The sequence below is a fragment of the Urtica dioica genome, chromosome 11, assembly GCF_054948205.1.
Source record: "Urtica dioica subsp. dioica isolate 48M chromosome 11, U.dioica_male_clone48M_v1_H2, whole genome shotgun sequence".
NCBI lineage: Eukaryota > Viridiplantae > Streptophyta > Magnoliopsida > Rosales > Urticaceae > Urtica > Urtica dioica.
Genome location: NC_142766.1, coordinates 22,774,517 through 22,792,753, shown reverse-complemented (window position 1 = coordinate 22,792,753; position 18,237 = coordinate 22,774,517). Strand labels below are relative to the sequence as shown.

Here is an 18,237-nt window from a genome sequence, read left to right as displayed (position 1 = left end):
CAAAATGAATTAAATATCTTTTAAACTTGAAATCAGAACTCAATACATATAAATTAATACTTAGTTAAACACGTGCGTGAGCACGTGGTACAAGCTAGTATATAAATATATGTAAAAGCGAATGGTAATATGTGTAATCAATCAAATGTTGATACTTGTTCTACTTATATTTATGGTCTCTCTAGACAATAATTCTGACACAGAGCGAAGTTATGTCAGTTATTTTTGCCACTAGATACCTTTTTGTCGTTGGAGGGAAAAGCGTAAAAACGAATCTCCAGATGGTTTGATAAATCATAAAAACAAAAACTTGATAGAACAGAAACAAAATTTTCATCATTCAGAACTACAAACTCTCAGCAACTTCATGGACAAAAAAAAACAACAGAATGTAGACTTCTTCATTTACATGAAAAATCCAAACTCACATTTCTATATGCATATTGATTATACTAACAATGAACACACAGATTCTTATGGTACTATTTTTGCCAAAACAAACCCGGCGGGGTTCGTCAAGCTTATCTAGCTCTCATCACTTCCTTCTGACCCGATTTTTCACAAACCCTTTTGTTTCTTCTTCTATTTTTTTCATTCCCATCATTTACCAAAACTGTTCTCATTTCTCCTCGCACAAGACGGGATTATCAAGCTGAAATATATGTACAATATAGCAACCAAGCACACATACACAAAAAGCAAAGGACCTCCAAAAAAAAAAACAATCTTCAAAATTCTCTTCAGGCAAAAGGAAAAACCTTATGCTGATTAAGCTGACACCAACTTCAAATTCAAACATGCCTCTCGACAAACTAAGAAGTTGCCCTCAATTCACTTCTTTTGCCAACTTTGTGCCCAAGCTTCCGCGATCCATTCTGTGATTATAAGACAATAATTTAGTAAAGCACATTCGAGGCTAAAATAAACGAAACCGATTACAGCTAGAAATGCCCACGAGATTGTAGCCGAACAATATCATATGCTTTCAAACTTGAAACAACAAACAAGCACTAGATAGAGTAAACAAGCACTGTCAAAGACAGTGCAAGTTATAACTAGGCTAGTACAAGTAAATATCAAAGAATGATATCACATGGTTTTGAACTTCAATAATGAAATCGATCGATTTCACCAATACTAACGACACGCATATAAAACATTACAAGTCTAATTTTGAGAATCAAAATACAAAACTTAGCAGACACCGGTGACAATTTACATCTAGAGTTTTGAATTATCTCAGTGAAAAGTCCAAAGTATGCCCTTAGATTTTTGGCTTTTTAATAATCTCCGTAGCTAAATCATCAGTGTTTGACAAATGACAAGGTGCAACTTTTCACTTCTGTAAGAAAAAAATAAATTGATTCCTCAGAGCTGAATCATAGTCGACCATAATTGCAATTCAACAAAGATGCCCAACTTTCATTTTCGAAGGGTGCCCAATTTATTGATTCTCCCAAACAAAATCACGAAGATGCAATATAAAATTCTGAAATCAAAGAAGAAAATCAACATAATCAACCTTAGAAGCCTTGGAATTGGAATCGCCGCCAACGGAAAACAGATCGGAGGAGGGCTCAACGGCGGTGCAATCGGGAGGCGATTCGAAGAGCGAGAGAGAGAACTGCTTGTCGATGACTCCAACGTCGAAGTAGATGAGTCCTCTGCTCGGAACGTCGACGCGTATTCCTCGGACATCGAACCAGAGGAAGAGCTCCTGGGCGGAGATACCGGAGAGGTTTCCGATCCGGCCTAAACTTAGGGTTCCGGAGACGTTGAAGTCGTAGTGGACCTGGTTCTCGAACTTGGCGTTGCACGGCTGGTTCAACATGACCTGGAAGTTTCCGTTGGAAGGGTCGTGTGTGAACTCGGTGATTCCCTTCGGAAACAGCCCAATCGGCAGATCGTGTTGACGGAGGTAATCATAGATTGTCAGCGGAGACTCTCCGGCGTTCGCGGAGACGAGGATGGAGAGTGCGAGGAAGGCGAAAGAAAGAATTAGGGTTTCTGGATTGGGATTGTTACCCATGGTTTGCGAAGAAGAAGAAATCGCTGGAAAAAAATAAAAAGAAAGTTGTTTTTTTTTTTTTATATATTTATTTAGGTTTCTCTGAGTTTCGATTCGTCTGTTATTTGATTGTTTTAAGGTTGAGCAGAGACTTCGGAGAAAAAGGAGGAGAAAAAGAAAAAAATAAAAGTAAATAATGAAATTAAATTAAATGCGATGCATAACTGTTTTGAGAAGAAGAAAAAATGTGGAGGAATATAGTTGGATCACAAATCTATCCATGACATGTGCGTTTCAAAATGACATTTTCACTTCTTCTTTTTTTCTTTTCTTTTTTATGGAACATCTTCACTTCTCAACTCCAAAAATAAGGTACTGAAAACAAATAAAAAATAAAACTCCAAAATATGCTGATAAAAAATTCAAAAAAGTTAATAATGCAAAAATTGAACATTGGTTAGTTTTTCTTAATAATCATAAAAAAAACACCATAAATGTTTGTAAAAGATACTAGCAACAATTTATGTTCGTAATTAAAAATCATTTAGATAAACACATACTTAAAGAGCGTAGTAAAATGTGAGAATTACATATTAACTATAATTAATAGAAAAATTAGTATGAAATGGCCAATTCAAACTAATTGTTTAGTAAATAGTCATAGTTTCATTTGTTTGGTAAAAAAGTCATCTCTCAAAAACTTTAACTAGAGAAAGAGGATTGAATCAGCTTCACTCTCGCCGTCGACGGAATCGACTTCGTCCTTATCGGCAGAATCGGCTTCGTCCTCCTCGACCACCGCTCCTTCCGCGATCTCGCCGCCCTCGCCGTCTCCGTCATCGCCGCCTCCGGCGACGACGCTGCTCGAAGAATTGTCTTCGAAGAAGGCGCCCTAAGACCATCGAGTCTTCTCCCGGAGCGATCCAGTTCCGCCGTCGAAGCGATCGGGAACGTCGCGAGCGTCGAGGACGCAAGAATCACGTCGCCGAAGAAGGAGCTGTTCGGTTCTGTTTCAGATCCTCGTCTCCGGTGCCGGATCTGATGCACATGAAAAGACGGCTGGATCCGTTGGATTTCCAGATTGTCATTAAATTTAATCCTGCTTTCAATTAATTATAATATTGCTTTCATTAAATTTAATCATGCCTTCATTAATTTTAATCTTGTCTTTATTGGTCATTTTGCATGCACTTGGTAAACTTGAGCTATTTTTGCAAAAGTTTAAGTTCTATTAGGCTATATAACTGTTGTACCCTAGTTAATAATTAATAAATAGCCAATATCTATTATTAGCATATACTCGTTGACTTTTTGTCTATTAGTTTCCTATTTAAAAACACGATTAAATTCAATTAAATAGTTGTAATGAATTTACTTAATATTAATTAGTTGATTTATTTCCAAATAAAAATAATATAATATAGTCTCATTTATTTTCGTGGATTTTTCTTTTCATTAATATTTTTCAAATCCTTATGATTCTCTTTCAAATTTTTTTTAGTTTCGTTAGTATGTTTAGTTCATAATCGCTATTAACATATTTAATTTTGCGAGTATTCTATGGACATATTTTATTTAAAACATTTCATAGTTGTAAATAAGTTAATATGTATTTATTCCCCTTTACCTACATCGGCATTGTCATTATCATCGTCATCTCTAAAAAAAATAACAGTTAATAATCACACATAGCAGTTAATAAGAAATTTGGAAAACAAAGTAGAAATAAATATGAAAAATCTTGTTAAAGATGAATATGGAGAGAGAGAAAATAAAATAATTGCCCTAGTTTTTAATTCACTGTAAATTTGGAAACAAACAAAAAAAATTAATTATTAACATTTAATTAAAAAAAAAACTCCTAATATTGCCAACACAAAAATGAAATTATCAAACGCAATGAAGGTCATGTCATCGTAATAGCTATTTTTTTTTTTTTTAAGAATTTGAAATGTTGCCAGATATGAAAATTCAAAGTTTCAAATGGCTTGGTCAATTATAAATTTCTATACTAAATGTGTTCATTTTAGCTAAAAAAAAATTATACATTCGTTTTTCACAGTATAATTTATTCTACCATAAATAAAAATATGTTAAAATTAATTGAAATAATACGACTACAATTTATATCACATCCTAAAAAAACTACAAAGTAGGAGAGATAAATGTACTATAAAGTGAGGTAAATGTTAACTTATCAAGCAAATCATTTTTGGCCTATGACTACAATATTATTCGGCCTATGCAAATGAGCAGACGAAGAAGGTTCAGCGCGACTCTTGGCCAGCAAAGGAGTTTCTTTGGCGATTTTATGGGTTTTAAAGGCCGACGACGAACTTTTTTTGTGCGATTTTATGGCGGTTTGCTCAATCACTAATATATATTATAGACTTTGATTAAATCAACTTTCAAATTCACTTTGCTAAGTTGTACAAAATGGACTCCGACAATTTTTCTATTGGCTAAATCCTTCCTCCTTGCCTCTTCCTAAAAATGAACTTACGTGACAGATACGAATGTCGACGAAGAAGATCAACTTGTACAAAGAAGTCGAACATTGGCGATGAAGACCAACGCTGGCAAAGAAGAGGAACTTCGTTGGCGAAGAATGACTTCAGCGATGAAGACAAACATTAGTGAAGAAGACGAACTTTGGCGACGAAGGTGAATGTCGACAAAGAGGAGCTTTGGCGAAGAAAACAAATGTCCGTAACAAAGACGAAACTTGGTGACAAGGTAAGTGCAAGTTTCTATTTTTGTTTACAAAATTAAAAATTCAATAAATAAATTAATAAACACCATTTATTATATAATTTCATCAACATTTAATTCATTCATACTATTCAATTTTTACTATTTGTTTCCTCGGAAATTAAATTTTAATTAAATAAGAAGTCAAAATATCTTCACTAAGTTAATCTAAATTCATGTTAACAGAATGCACGATAACTTGTTTCATTAAACTATTTTAATTCAGCAAAACTATTATATAAAGTTAATCCAGTTTCTTTAAGTAAAGGGGAAAAAAATCAATTAACGTTAACCAATGAATTTAACCCTCGTCATTACTTGCATCAAGAAGTATCCTTACGAAATTCGCGACCCTTTTGCATTAGAAAGTGACGACAGAATAAAAATGGCTTGTCCTTTCTAATTATTTTATTCCAATTAGTGTGAATTATTTTTTTCGGTGTCCTTGTCGGGAATAGTGGCGTGGCTTACACGCGCTCTATCAAAGTAGAAGGATGGATTAGATTGGAGTGGATTGCGTTCAAGTTTGGTTTGTTGTTTCACCACGGTTTGTAGCAATAACTGGGCTTGGACCACACAGTCTGACAGCTGGCCCAATACAAAACGACGAAGAAGTTGCCTGATCACGACTCATTATTTTTTCATTTGACTTTATATCAGACAAAGCTTGCTTGCGTGGCTTTCTTAGTGCCAACTTACGCACAGATAAGTTTTAATTTTTAGCTGTAAAAAGAAGCTAAGCACTGTGAAAGAGAATTCCAAACGAGTCAATCTAGATTATCACTTCATTATTCAATTTTACAGTCATAAGACTGTCAAATCAAAAAAGAAAATGTCAATGCAATGACGGTAGGTAGTTAATTACCAATCTCTTTGTTGATACTATTTCGACTTTCGAGTACGGAAGCTAAGAATTAGAATCGACTTATTTGGAGCATCCTCAACAATTTTCCAGTCAAAAAAATAAAGCGAGAAAAAAAAAAAGAAAAAAAAAGGACTACCAGAGTACAACAAGAAAAAGAAAAAAAAAAGACAGAAAAATGCTATCATTCTACGGCATCAGAGATTTTAAAAAAACAGGTCGTTTTGAACTGTTTCTGAACCCCTTACAAAACTACATCTCATTTCAAGCAAAATATTCTACCACACTGAATATGAAACACCATTTAAATTGTCTCCACTGATCCCATCTACTATGCACCGAGCTTTTTTAAGGTTTGATGACGAATAAGGGCTGCAAAATAGGAGATTTAAGAAAGAAAGAGGGTTTATGAGAGAAGAGTATTTTCCGTGTGAATGTCAGGTCAACTTGGGTGGTTCAGAATACTTACAGTGTCCACGCTCACAGGTTTTCCGTCCTCCGCAACGACCTCTACGATCGTTCCCGATTGATCAGCCTGAATAAGAAATCGACAATACAAATAAGAATCGTATTGGCATTGCTTTCTGTAAAGAGGGGACTCAGAAAGGGTATCAATGCAATAAGGAACAAAAAAAAAAAAAAAAAAAAACCAAATGTCGGATCACTATTATCAAGTTGGAATCAATAAATATCATGTTGCAATCATTTAAAGCTCAACTCAGCTAAAGATTTGTCAGTATGGTTGTGTCGCTAGGACACGATGTGGATGACAATATGATACCCCACAGATTTTCCCTTGCTAGACAATCTAACGTATTTTAACCTAGTTACCGATGCAAGACACTACAAAGGATTTAAGCTTCCCTGCATTTCTCAATTTATCCACTCTTATATACAGCCATAAAAATTGAGATCATGGAAAATTCAAACTTACTTCAATTTCGTTCATCAATTTCATCGCCTCAATGATACACAAGACTTGTCCCTTCTTTACTTTGTCTCCAACCTGCAAATTAGGCCTCCAAAGTAAGTACATATACATAAAAATAAATAAAAACTCTGATACAGAAGAGACATTCGATTCGGGTCCATTTGGAACCCGGAAAATGTGAGAAAAATGGAAAAGGAAGGGAGAATGAGAATTCTATGTTGTATTTTGGTAGAAATTTTTATGGATTTCACATTTCATCCGATTTCCCTGAATCCAAACAGCACAAGAAAAATACGAGGGATTCCATTTTCTTTTCCCTCCTATTTTTACAAGTTCCAAACCGGCCACCAGGGGAAGACAACTAACCTTCACAAATGGAGGTTCACCGGGTCCTGGGCATCGGTAAAACGTCCCTGCCATGGGGGATTTGTAAGGCGGCAGCGACGAACTCGATGACTTGGCAGCAGGTAAAGACGCTGCCGGAGCTGGTGTTGCCACCGGAGCAGATGCCGGTTGAAATGCCGGTGAAGACGGTGGCGACATAGGCTGAGAAAATGCGTAGTTCATAGGCGCCGGAGGCGGCGGCGGCGGTTGAGGTAAGGCCTCCTTTTTGCGGATTAACAGTTCACAGTCATATTGTTTCAGCTGCAATTCCACGATATCCCGTGAATCAACTAGCCTGCAATACAAACACCCGAAATAAAAATGATTACATTTTGTAAAACGAGTGATACTCAGCAACAAACAGATAGATATTTTTCACCGCTCTCACTTTATGAGACTGGCGACTTGATTGATGAACTCGGAGATCGATTCCTCTGTTGCCAACGTCTCGCTCGACGACTTTGGTTCCGGAGAGACCCGTGCATCGGACTTGGCGGGAGGATGAGAAGCAGAGTTGGAGGATCCGTCGACAGTGACCTTGAAGGGAAGAGATGAATCCGATTGCACGCCAAACAGAGAACGGAAACTCGAAACCAAACCCTCAAAAGAAAGCTAATGAAAGAATTTTACCTCGTCCAATTGAGCTCTGACCAACACGGCACTACCACGGCTTTGCAGCAACCCCTGCCATGAATTCATAACTCTTTAACTTCCTCACAAGTCAAGAGATACATGTTGAGTGCATCTACTCATATATTCAAGAAAATAAATAAATAACTAACAGAAGAGTAACATTTTTTCTCTGTAGCTGTGAGCGTGCCAAGTTACAATAATTTACAAAACTGAATGGAAAAGGATTTAGCAAACCATTAGAACAACAGATAATCAGAATCTCATGTAGCACAATTTGATATCTCAAATAATGACACCGATAATCAAAGCCCAATCACATTCAGATTCATACTCGATTCATGTACAGGAATGCGTAAATTCAGTTTCTAAGTTCCGTTTCTTTATTTTCTTGAAACATCTCTACTTCAATACCTCGCTCAGATATCATTAAGAGAGATGATTCCCGTGTATAAACAAAGAACCACTTACATCCAGCAAGAATCTCCAAAATATCTCTAAAATCTTTGAGACACAAATGTCTCAAATTCAATCTCAGCATTTCGAGATCAACACGCGAGACACATACACATACAAAATGCACAGAGAACGAACGAAGAATAGTTACCTTGGAGGCGACGAATCGGAGGCTAGGCTTGCGAGATAGAGGGAAAGAGAGGCTAGAGATAGGACAGTGCTTGAAATTGGCGTCGTTGGAGTGAGTCGGAGTGGCGGCTTTGGTCACAGCCGAGGCCGTCGCGAGAGAGGACGCCATTGTTGCGCAGAGAAAGCTTCGATTAGAGAAAGAAACGGAGAGTTCTTCAGAGTTGGTCTGTGAGAGAAAGAGAGAGAGTGTCACTTTGTGTGTATTTGGGCTAGGGGTCGATGAAACCAAAGCCGAGCCAATTAGAGAGCTTATATGTTTCTGTGCACCAAAGTCCACCATAAAATTCCTGCACTGCCACTTTAACATCTTGCCACGTCAGACTTCCTCTTACTCTACAAAAACTAACCTGAACAACTATTAGACCGAACCGATTCAGATCTGAAATTCGGTCACATCATCAAAACAAAAATTATGTTCCAAATAATCGGTTTTCCATGATTTGATCTATTTTTTTTTTTAATTAAGCGGATAACCAATTCGAATATCTGCATAATCGAATAGGTACGAAAGTAAAAGTAAATAAATTGATTTGAACCGGGTAACCAGTTCTGAAAATCTGACTAGTGATTTCATAACTGAAAAATCGCTTTTTAAAACCAGTTTTCGCTTGATATCAGTGGTTATTGCTCCAAAAAATTAAATCGAAAATTCGGCTCAAGCTCTCAAAATGGACCAAAACGAACCAAACCGATTTCATTACAACCTATTATAACCTAATCATCATTGCTTTAATTTTTTTTTTTCCCTTCTTTCGGTATACCTAAAAGTATTAATAGAATTTATGGTTTGAAAATACAATTTTTGTCGTCGGTTTAGGACCAAATCTACTATTTTGTATTCATCATCAGTAGCTAATCGAAGGAAAATGATGTCATCATACAATAGAACATCTTAAAAACCTATGTTAGACGTGACAGAAACATTTAAATCCAAATTGAACAGCTTTATTTTTGTCAACCGTAGTGCACAGTTTGAACTCTGTAATGAACCGAAACGTGACACTTTCACTGCATATATCCAAATCGTGTTGAAACTCTATTATCTTTCACTGCATACTATGTATTGTTGAGCTGGAAACTTAGTCTCTTTTATTATGACAGATATGATCTGCCAAAGTATAGTCACCTCTTTGAATAACTTACCCTCCAAAAAAAAAAAAAAAAAAACAAGAAAGAAAGAAATAGAAACATATGACTTCTTCATCAATGACAAAATTGAAGCATTTTCAGCTAGTCCGTAACCTCAAGTAATAATTAACTAAATAAATAATTCCTCTTTAGGTGTCTTCTTCTTCTTTGAATCTGTAATCCTCCATGGTCTCTTCTCTTTTACAAACCAAAAAAAGTGACCTGTCCAAATACAAATCAATAAAACCTTGATAATCAGACTTCAGATTTACCATACTCGAGGTTCAGTTATGAACACAGATATATATGACTAAAATGTATAGATGTAATGCAACAAACAAGGAGATCTTGATTAATAAATATTTCATATCAGACTTCCCTTGAACTAACAAGCAAAATAACCAGAGGTCACAAAAGGCGTACCCACAGTGCAATTCTCAGTATTTCGCCTTCTTATTCTTAGATTTGGATTCAATCTTCAGGTACGCCTTGAGCCTCGTCTCCGACAACTTAAGCTCAGCTCTGTTCTTCCTTCTCTGAGCCGTCTTCGACAGTTTCCTCGGCTCACCCTCTTCCCCAGAAACAGCATTCGAAGAAGGATCATCCTCATCGATTTCATTCTTCTTCCTCTTCTTGCTCGGCTCGTTTTCTTCTTCTTCTCCGTCTTCCTTATTCTTCTTCTTATTCTTCTTCTTCTTACTCGATTCTTCATCATAAACCTTGTTCTTCTTCTTCTTCTTCTTTCTATCGGACATGTGGTCATGTGTCCTGGGTTTGCTCCGAAGAGCCTCCTTGGCCTTCATTTTGATCTCGTACCTCTTGCTATCGGACACCTTGTACTCTTCTTCCTTGTACAGAGCGATCCTCTTCAACGGCACGTACATACTCAGATCCTTGTCGTCCATGGCCAAGATCTCCGCCGCGCTCAGCCCGTACCTGTTCGGCTTCGTCTTCCCATACCTGAACCTCGTTTTCAGGTCATCGATCGTGTCCTCGTAGTCCAGCTTGAAATACTCGTCGAGCCACTCCTGTTTCGCCTTCTCTACCATAGCCAACTTCCTCTTCTTCTTCTTCTTCCCATCTTCCTCTTCTTCAATTTCTTCTTCTTCAATGGCTTCTTCTTCTTCTCGTTCTTCGGCCATGGCGTCGCGACCGTCCCAGCCTTTTTCAAGCCCGAGCTTCTCGTCTTCCTCGTCGAAGTTGGGCTTCCCAGCCTCGTCATCGTCCTCGCTGTCGTCGTCCTTGTCATCGACCTCGACGTCGTAGTACTCGTCCCCGAAGGCCTTCTTCATCATCCGGTCGTACTCGTCGGGGTCAAACTCCGACTCGAGCTCCTTGGCGCTCATCGGAACGACCTCGTCGGAGTTCAGTCCGGCGACCTCCATGATCCGGCGAACCCGATCGTCCATCTCCTTCCTCTTCAGGCTCTTCATGTGCCTCAGCTCCTCGTCCCTCTCCAGCCTCGCCGCCGCCAGCCTCTGCTCTTTGTTCTTCCTCTGCACCGCCCGGCTCTTCTCAACCTTCCTCGCCGTGTCTTCCACGTTCCTGGCGTGGCCGAGAACCCGATCTCCGGCGTTCTCCTGGTACCGATACTCGAACTCCTCTTGATCCTCCACCAAATCTTCGTCCTCCGACAGATCGTCCAGATCGTCGTCTTTGAACACGGGGACATCGATCGCGCCGGGCTTCTCGATCCACATCTTGTTCACGAAATACTCCTTCAGAAACTTGGCGTTCTCGTCGGCTTCGTCGTCAAAGTACTCGTCGACCTTCTTCTTCAGCTCCTCCACGTCGCTGTCGCTTTCCTCGGCGATCTTCTCCTTCGCCTTCAGCAATTCTCCGTCGTCTTTGTCGTCTTCTTCTTCCTTCTCCGCCGCGTCCAGAAACTCTCTCCGAATCCGCTCTTGCTCTTCGTCGTACGCGAGACTCTTGATTCTATCATCTTTACCGTGATCTTTCTGTTCTTCCTCGTCTTCGCCGAAATCCGCACCTTCGTCGAGGAGATGCCTCGCCACGACGTCCTTCAGATACATCGGCTTCTTCTTCTTTTCCTTCTTCTCGCCGTCTTCGTTCTCGTCGGGTTCGGAGTCCGAAAACAAAACCACCTCCTTTTTCTTCAGGCTCGGGTCTTGCTTCTTCACCTTAATCAAGGCCTCGAAGAATTTCAGTTCCTTTTTCGAACGGCCGGCACTGACTCCGTCGTCTTCGTCTTCCTCTTCCTCTCCGTCGACCTCGTCGTCGGAGACGATACCTTTCGCCTTCATCTCCTCGTAGCGTTGGAGCTCCTCACGCATCTTGTTGTGCTTGAACCTTCGAGCGAATGCCCTGTCAATCTTAATCGTCGGCTCTTCATCGTCCTCATCGGAATCGTCGAAAAGCTTCATTCTTGTCTTCCCCATAATCACCCACTCTAACTCTAGGGTTTGTGTGAGAGGGAGAGAGAGAGAGAGAAAGAGATGATTTTTATATAGAAGTTCAGCTTTAATTAAATTTCATAATGATCCCTCAACTCTTATGTATTTTTATAATCAACATTTAAATTAAATACGAAAGTAACAGAACAGAACTAGTAAAACAATTGTTCCAACTGTTTTTTTTAGCAATTTATCAAATAACATAAGAATACTCTAACCAAGATAAGAGTTGAGGTTATACTGCATACTTCCATATACTTATTTATTTATTTTCCAACTGAAATTAAGGGTATAAAATTATTCGTTTTATCACTTCGTTGTCTATCTATGCAGAATATGTTACTTTCAAGTTTCAACAACAAAACACACACAAGCACACAATCAAATTAAAACAACTCAAAACACTAATCACAACACAAGCCTCAACTTCATATATTTAATTTACGAAGTCAACAAAGATAAACAAATGGAATTTTACATTAAATACCATGCCAAACTAATAATATAAAAAAAGCATGGCATTTGACAGCGAAACTCTACTGCGTGGTCACACTCTTAGCAAGATTCCGGGGCTGGTCAACGTTAAAACCTCTCAAAACGGTAAGGTGATACGCCAGCAACTGAAGCAAAAAGATAGCCGAAAAACAGCTCAAAATTTTGATCTTTGTAGGCACGCAGGAAAAGTATAATAATAATAATATTAATAGAAGAGTTCTGTAGTACCTGTAATGGAACTATATTAACTACTGGTTGAAGACAATCCTCGACCTGTGGGACCTCGATGACCCGACAAGCTCCACCGAGGCTCACCGATTCTGCGTCTCCTTTGGAACACATCACTATCAACCGACCTTTCCGAGCGTTAAGTTGTTGAATCACCGATTGTTGCTTGCTGTCACGCATCAGATTCGTGAGTAATAAATCAACTTTTTTAGCGCAAATAGTCCCTAAACCATTACATGCATGACAATATGGTCCCTAAACTATTTTTTTTGGAAGAAATAGTCTTGATTTTCAAGTATTTTAGTCATAAAAGAAAAATATTCGAGAATTATTTTGCTCCAAAAGATTAATTTAGGGACCAAAGTTCAAATCTTGTGAATGTCGGAAATGAAACCAACCTGAAGCAAGAATCGCGTGTAGCTATGACAACGATAGGGAGGTTCTCGTCGACTAAAGCCAAAGGCCCGTGCTTCATTTCACCGGCAAGCATTCCTTCGCTGTGCATTAGAGCCACTTCCTTGACTTTCAAAGCGCCCTCAAGGGCGGTTGCGTAATTGTATCCTCTCCCGAAAACGAGAAGTGACTGCTCGGCAATAAGTAGCTGTGCAAGGCTTTTCATTTCCTGGTCGAGCTTCAGGACTTCCCGTACTTTATCTGCATGGGATCAACGTATATAATATTGAAGATTGAACCGTAATTCACAATGCATTTAACCATGGCCATGAAACTCACTCGGCAAATTAAATAGACCGTCTATTATGGCCTCTCTTCTTGCTTGAGTTGAAATTGTGTCGGCACCGACCGCTAGCGCTACCATTGCCATCGCAACGATTTGGCTTGTGTAAGCCTAAAGACGAAAAAATGACACGAGTGTCACAAAAACCACAAATAACCAAAAAATGGTTTTTTTTATTTCTTTTGTTTACCTTTGTACTGGCAACACCAATCTCACAACCGGCGTTTATATGAACACCGCAGTGTGTCATCCTAGCTATCGCACTTCCAACGGTGTTTGTAACTCCAACACATAGAGCGCCGTTTTCCATAGCATATTCCAATGCCAGCAATGTATCAGCTGTTTCACCGGATTGGCTGACAAACACAGCTGTATCTTCTCTGTATATCGGACCCTGCCGATCCAATAGATCACTAGCGATTTCCATGGTCACTGGGACACCTATATTGTTTTACAAGTTTTTGTTTATAAACAATACCAGAGACTGACTTTTGTACCGCTGATTTTGCTCGGTGAAAAGAAACCAAACGAGTAAATTTCAATGAAAAGGCTTACCGGAGAGTTCTTCCAAGATGGGTCTCGCGGCTAGAGCGGCATTATAGCTGGTTCCACAGCCAATGAAAAGAATCCGCCTGCTTCGCCTGATTGTTTTGAGATGATCTTTGAGTCCGCCCAAAAGAACGCTCTTCGATTTGCACGAACCTCTAAGAATGAGCCGACCCCTCATCGTGGTCCTCAGAGATTCTGGCTGCTCGTGGATCTCTTTCTGCATGTAGTGGTCGTACTTGCCTTTGTTTATCTGCTCAACCTCCATCTCGAGAATAGACAACGCACGTTGAACCGAAGAGACTCTTGAAATGTCATCGCCTCGTTTTCCCTTGTCCTTTTCAAACTTGAGGATAGAAACAGTTCCGTCCTTCAAAAACAAAAAACAAAAAAAAACAAAAACCCATCCACCCGTGAAAGGAAGTTAGATGCTAAAATGATATCGTGAGCATTGTCTTTCTTGAGTCGTGCAAGGAAATGAACAAGACACGGGATTTGTACCTTCAGATGTACAACTTCACCGTCCTCGATCACCAAAACCTTTTTTGTGTGCTCAACAACAGCGTTAGCGTCGCTGGATAAGAAGAGCTCTTTGGGCTGTCCATTCTTTGAGAGGAAATTGTCGTCGTGAAATGCCGGTCCTTTTTTACAATCTTCGGTAAATTCCTACATGATCACCAGCGATGCGCAAATAAGGTAAAATACACGGCACAACAGATCAGTTAGATATTATTGGCTCGAAGAACAAAAAAAAAAGAAAAAAAAAAGGAATACGATTCGCGTCATCTCACTCACTTTAACGCCGAGAAGCAATGGACTGCCTCGTTTGCAAGCGATTAACTCATTTGGATAATGCCGGCTTTTGAAAATAAGCGCATAAGCCCCTTCAAGATGCCTCATGACTTCAAGCACAACTTGACTAAACGAGATTCCCTGGTCGCCTGCAAAATAACCAACTAAATGTCAGATGATTCGTCTTTTAATGTCCTGCAATAAACAAACAAACAAACAAAAAATCTTTAACGCATTCTTAGTAGTCTGTAGACTCTGTACCTTCTTTGTTTGCTTGGTCGAAGACGAATTTGGCAAGTTTCGGAATTACTTCTGTGTCGGTCTCAGATTCGAACACGAAGCCATGTCTGACCAGCGTTTTCTTAAGGACCTGATCACATTAAAATTAAAATTAAAAATTAAAAAAAAGTTACAATCAAGAAGGCAACACCAAACGCCACCAAAAATTAATAAATAAATAAAGAACTCGAATCCAGCGAATTCAGTCAAGAGTTAACCAAACCTCGTAGTTGGTGATAACACCGTTATGAACAACGACGAATTCATTACCGGGACCAGAGGTCTGAGGATGGCTGTTCCTCGGGGCCGGCTCTCCGTGAGTCGCCCACCGTGTGTGTGCTATTCCGGCGTGGATGAAATACGATTCCTCCAAGTTGATCTCCTTCTCAGAAACCTCTGTACATACAAACAATAGTTCCAAATTCCTAAGTACATTAAAATATGACAAATGGATATTCACATATAAAAGTTAAACACCAATGAAATGGGAAAAAAAAAAAGACGTTAAAAGAGTTGGACCAGAAAAAGTAAAACGATTGTTATTCCCTAACAGCGCATATTCCATGGAAACAAATAGAATGCTTGAGATCAAAAGAATAAGAATCTCGGAACCTTGGTAGACTGATTTGACGAGGGATTCGATGTTTCCTTCCTGGCGAAAGACGAGCAGAGATGGTTCGGCGGCGTTGGAATCGGATGATTCGTCGATGGAAACTCCGGCGGAATCGTAGCCTCGATATTCCAATCGCCTCAAGCCATTGAAGAGGACTTGAAGGACGTAACGCCTCTCTCTGTTCACGCTATAATTTATGTAAGCGAAAATCCCACACATTTTTCCTTGGACAGTACTGCTCTGGTTCGATTATATTGAGCTCGGAGACGAAGGCTTGAGATTTGAACTTTGATTTCTTTATCTTACTCTTCTTCTTTCTTTCTTAATTAAAATTTATATATACTTTTTTTTTCATGTTCTTTGCTTGGAATATCGGCATTGACCTTCTTACTTTTCTCTCTCGCCGTCTCGCGGGTTCGCAGATGTTAATTTGGGATTCGAAGGAGGGTATTTTCGTCTTGTCATGTCTCAATTGGTACTTTGCCGTTTGGCTGTACGAAAGGGACAGCAATAATTGGGGAAAGAAAGCAAAAGTGTTAGGGGTGTTGTCGTCCTTTCCCCTTCCGTCAGATTTGGTTCACTGGTGCGGTTTGATTGGTTAGCTTCTGCAGCTCGTGCTCGTGTATTTATCAAAATATAGTAATATACACAATTGTGTTGTGTGAAACTTAGATTTGATTAGAGAAATTTAGGATTAAGGGCGAAATTGATGTACATTTAATTAAAACTTCAGCTGTCCCCGTTTATTTTTATTTTTTTTGTTCATATTTTTATTTTTATTTTTTTTGTTGAACCCACGACTTTCACACAGGAGGTGATGTAAAATTACCACCAAGCTTTCCTAGGTACCACGGGTCCCCGTTTATTAGTTGATAATATACTAATATATTATAAACATAAAGTAGCAAATTAAATATGTTTTCTTTTAACACTTTTTATTATACTTAACGTGATTTTACACGTTTTAGTTTGTTTATTGAAAGAAAATGTTTTCGAATTTTTTTTTATTTTCATAATTGGGAATTTGATTTCAAGTATCCCGTCTCATGTCAAAGTATTCTACGGTATTTGACGAATGTTTGAGTTAAGTTAACGGATGACTTGGTGGAATAGACAGAAGATTATTTATAAGTCTTTTAAAAGACAAAGACGGTCACACTTTCGAAGAAAGATTCTCATAAATCTCGGAAGCACCCGCAATCGGGGGGTTGTTGCAATTGGTGTGCATGCGTTATCATAATGGAGCTTATTTGGGGGTGGGATGTGTGCTACGAAATAGCAGTGAGTGGTCTTAGCTTCACAAATTGGGTTTCAACACCGAAATTTTAAACAGAAAATTAGGAAAATAGCTTATAGCTAAATAGCCAACGTTTGATAAATTTTAGGTAAATAACCACTTCCCGACGTAAATTTTAAGTAAATATTCAACGTTGGGTATGTGAAAGTGGCTATTTACCTAAGATTTACGTCTGAAAGTGGCTATTTATCTAACATTTACCAAACATCAGCTATTTGACAATGTCAAACGTTTAAGTTTGTTATTTTCCTAATAGACCCAATTTCAAATGAGCTCCATCTAGCTTAGAGCTTGGGTAGAAGAAGATTGTGCCACTACCTTGTGTATTATTTTGCAATTTTATTTTAATTTTCACTTTTTACTACTTGTCTGATCACGCTTAGAGCTAGTTATGCGGAATCCAGAAAATGAAATTCATTGGTCTCATCTCATATTTTACGGGATGGATGGTATTCGCCAAATATTGACGGAAGGGGCAAAACTCGATGAAAACCAAAGTTCAGATAATCTTTTGTGGTTTTTTCGAATTGAGAGGGCAGTTTGTTACCGAACCCAGAGTTGAGGGGGAATTTTTATAATTAATCCATAAATAAATAAATAAAAGCGTTTCGACGGCTTATGTGTTAAACAGTGTAGTTTCATCGCCATCCCAATGACATTTAAAATAAAAACTTGAAATAAATTTTACTACTTGAAATAAATTTTACTTTGCAGAAAACATGAAATAAAGTTTACTTTACAAAATCCTTTTTTTTTTAACTTTGCAACATATTATCTTTGAAATAATGTTTTACAAAAAATGGCAAAAATATATTTATGATCAACTAAAAATACAACCCATATAACCATGTAACAAAACAAGTTTTATACACTTAGCTTTATGTCCTTCCATTCCTCGCGGAGAAAAGAGAATGATGAATTAAGGGTCCAGTAAATATATAGTTATATTTACACGTATGATTTGTTATTTATTAGTCAAATTTTAGTAAATAAAATGATATTTACTCAAAGTTATTTACGAAATCAGAATGACAAACCTAAAAACTGTAAATCATCCACATGTTGCCACGTAATTATTGTGACTATTTACCGAATATTAGTCAAATTTTAGTAAATAAAATGATATTTACTCAAAGTTATTTACGAAATCAGAATGACAAACCTAAAAACTGTAAATCATCCACATGTTGCCACGTAATTATTGTGACTATTTACCGAATATTTATTAAAGATTGACTATATAGCAATTTAAAAATATAGATATGGCTAATTTGCTAATTATTTGATGAATTAATGAGGAAGAATGAAGATTATGAAGAACGGGGAATTATGTACGAATAAAAAATTAAAAATAAAATGTAATCTCAAACAAGCTAAACCAAATTCTGATTGATTGTGTAACTACGAAGAAGCTAAACAAATATTATACAAATTATTTTTAAAATCCTCATGTTAGTAAACTAACAAGCAAGATTCAATAAATATCAAATAATTGATA

The 18,237-nt window shown here is 38.0% G+C and overlaps 4 protein-coding genes across 4 annotated transcripts; all 4 read right to left on the bottom strand.

Annotated features, from left to right (window-relative positions):
• Positions 1-314: 314 nt before the first annotated feature.
• Positions 315-2,216, bottom strand: LOC149382553 (uncharacterized protein At5g01610-like). The gene is made up of 2 exons (XM_089601100.1): positions 1,523-2,216; positions 315-875 (listed from the first exon to the last, which is right to left on the bottom strand). Exons 1-2 carry the CDS (start codon positions 2,027-2,029, stop codon positions 813-815), a joined length of 570 nt encoding a protein of 189 aa, XP_089457226.1. The 5' UTR covers positions 2,030-2,216; the 3' UTR covers positions 315-812.
• A 3,376-nt stretch (positions 2,217-5,592) lies between these two features.
• On the bottom strand, positions 5,593-8,448 carry CAC1 (chloroplastic acetylcoenzyme A carboxylase 1). The gene is made up of 7 exons (XM_089601836.1): positions 8,174-8,448; positions 7,567-7,620; positions 7,325-7,473; positions 6,919-7,231; positions 6,556-6,627; positions 6,091-6,156; positions 5,593-5,993 (listed from the first exon to the last, which is right to left on the bottom strand). Exons 1-7 carry the CDS (start codon positions 8,318-8,320, stop codon positions 5,970-5,972), a joined length of 825 nt encoding a protein of 274 aa, XP_089457962.1. The 5' UTR covers positions 8,321-8,448; the 3' UTR covers positions 5,593-5,969.
• A 776-nt stretch (positions 8,449-9,224) lies between these two features.
• On the bottom strand, positions 9,225-11,797 carry LOC149382551 (KRR1 family protein). Its single transcript, XM_089601835.1, has 2 exons — positions 9,763-11,797; positions 9,225-9,561 (listed from the first exon to the last, which is right to left on the bottom strand). The coding sequence occupies exon 1, from the start codon at positions 11,736-11,738 to the stop codon at positions 9,777-9,779; it is 1,962 nt and encodes a 653-aa protein (XP_089457961.1). The 5' UTR covers positions 11,739-11,797; the 3' UTR covers positions 9,225-9,561; positions 9,763-9,776.
• Positions 11,798-12,042: 245 nt separating this feature from the next.
• GFAT (putative glucosamine-fructose-6-phosphate aminotransferase) lies at positions 12,043-15,863 on the bottom strand. Its single transcript, XM_089601709.1, has 11 exons — positions 15,442-15,863; positions 15,053-15,225; positions 14,812-14,920; positions 14,554-14,699; positions 14,260-14,424; positions 13,768-14,128; positions 13,403-13,653; positions 13,209-13,323; positions 12,875-13,130; positions 12,477-12,645; positions 12,043-12,373 (listed from the first exon to the last, which is right to left on the bottom strand). The coding sequence occupies exons 1-11, from the start codon at positions 15,659-15,661 to the stop codon at positions 12,290-12,292; spliced, it is 2,049 nt and encodes a 682-aa protein (XP_089457835.1). The 5' UTR covers positions 15,662-15,863; the 3' UTR covers positions 12,043-12,289.
• Positions 15,864-18,237: the final 2,374 nt, after the last annotated feature.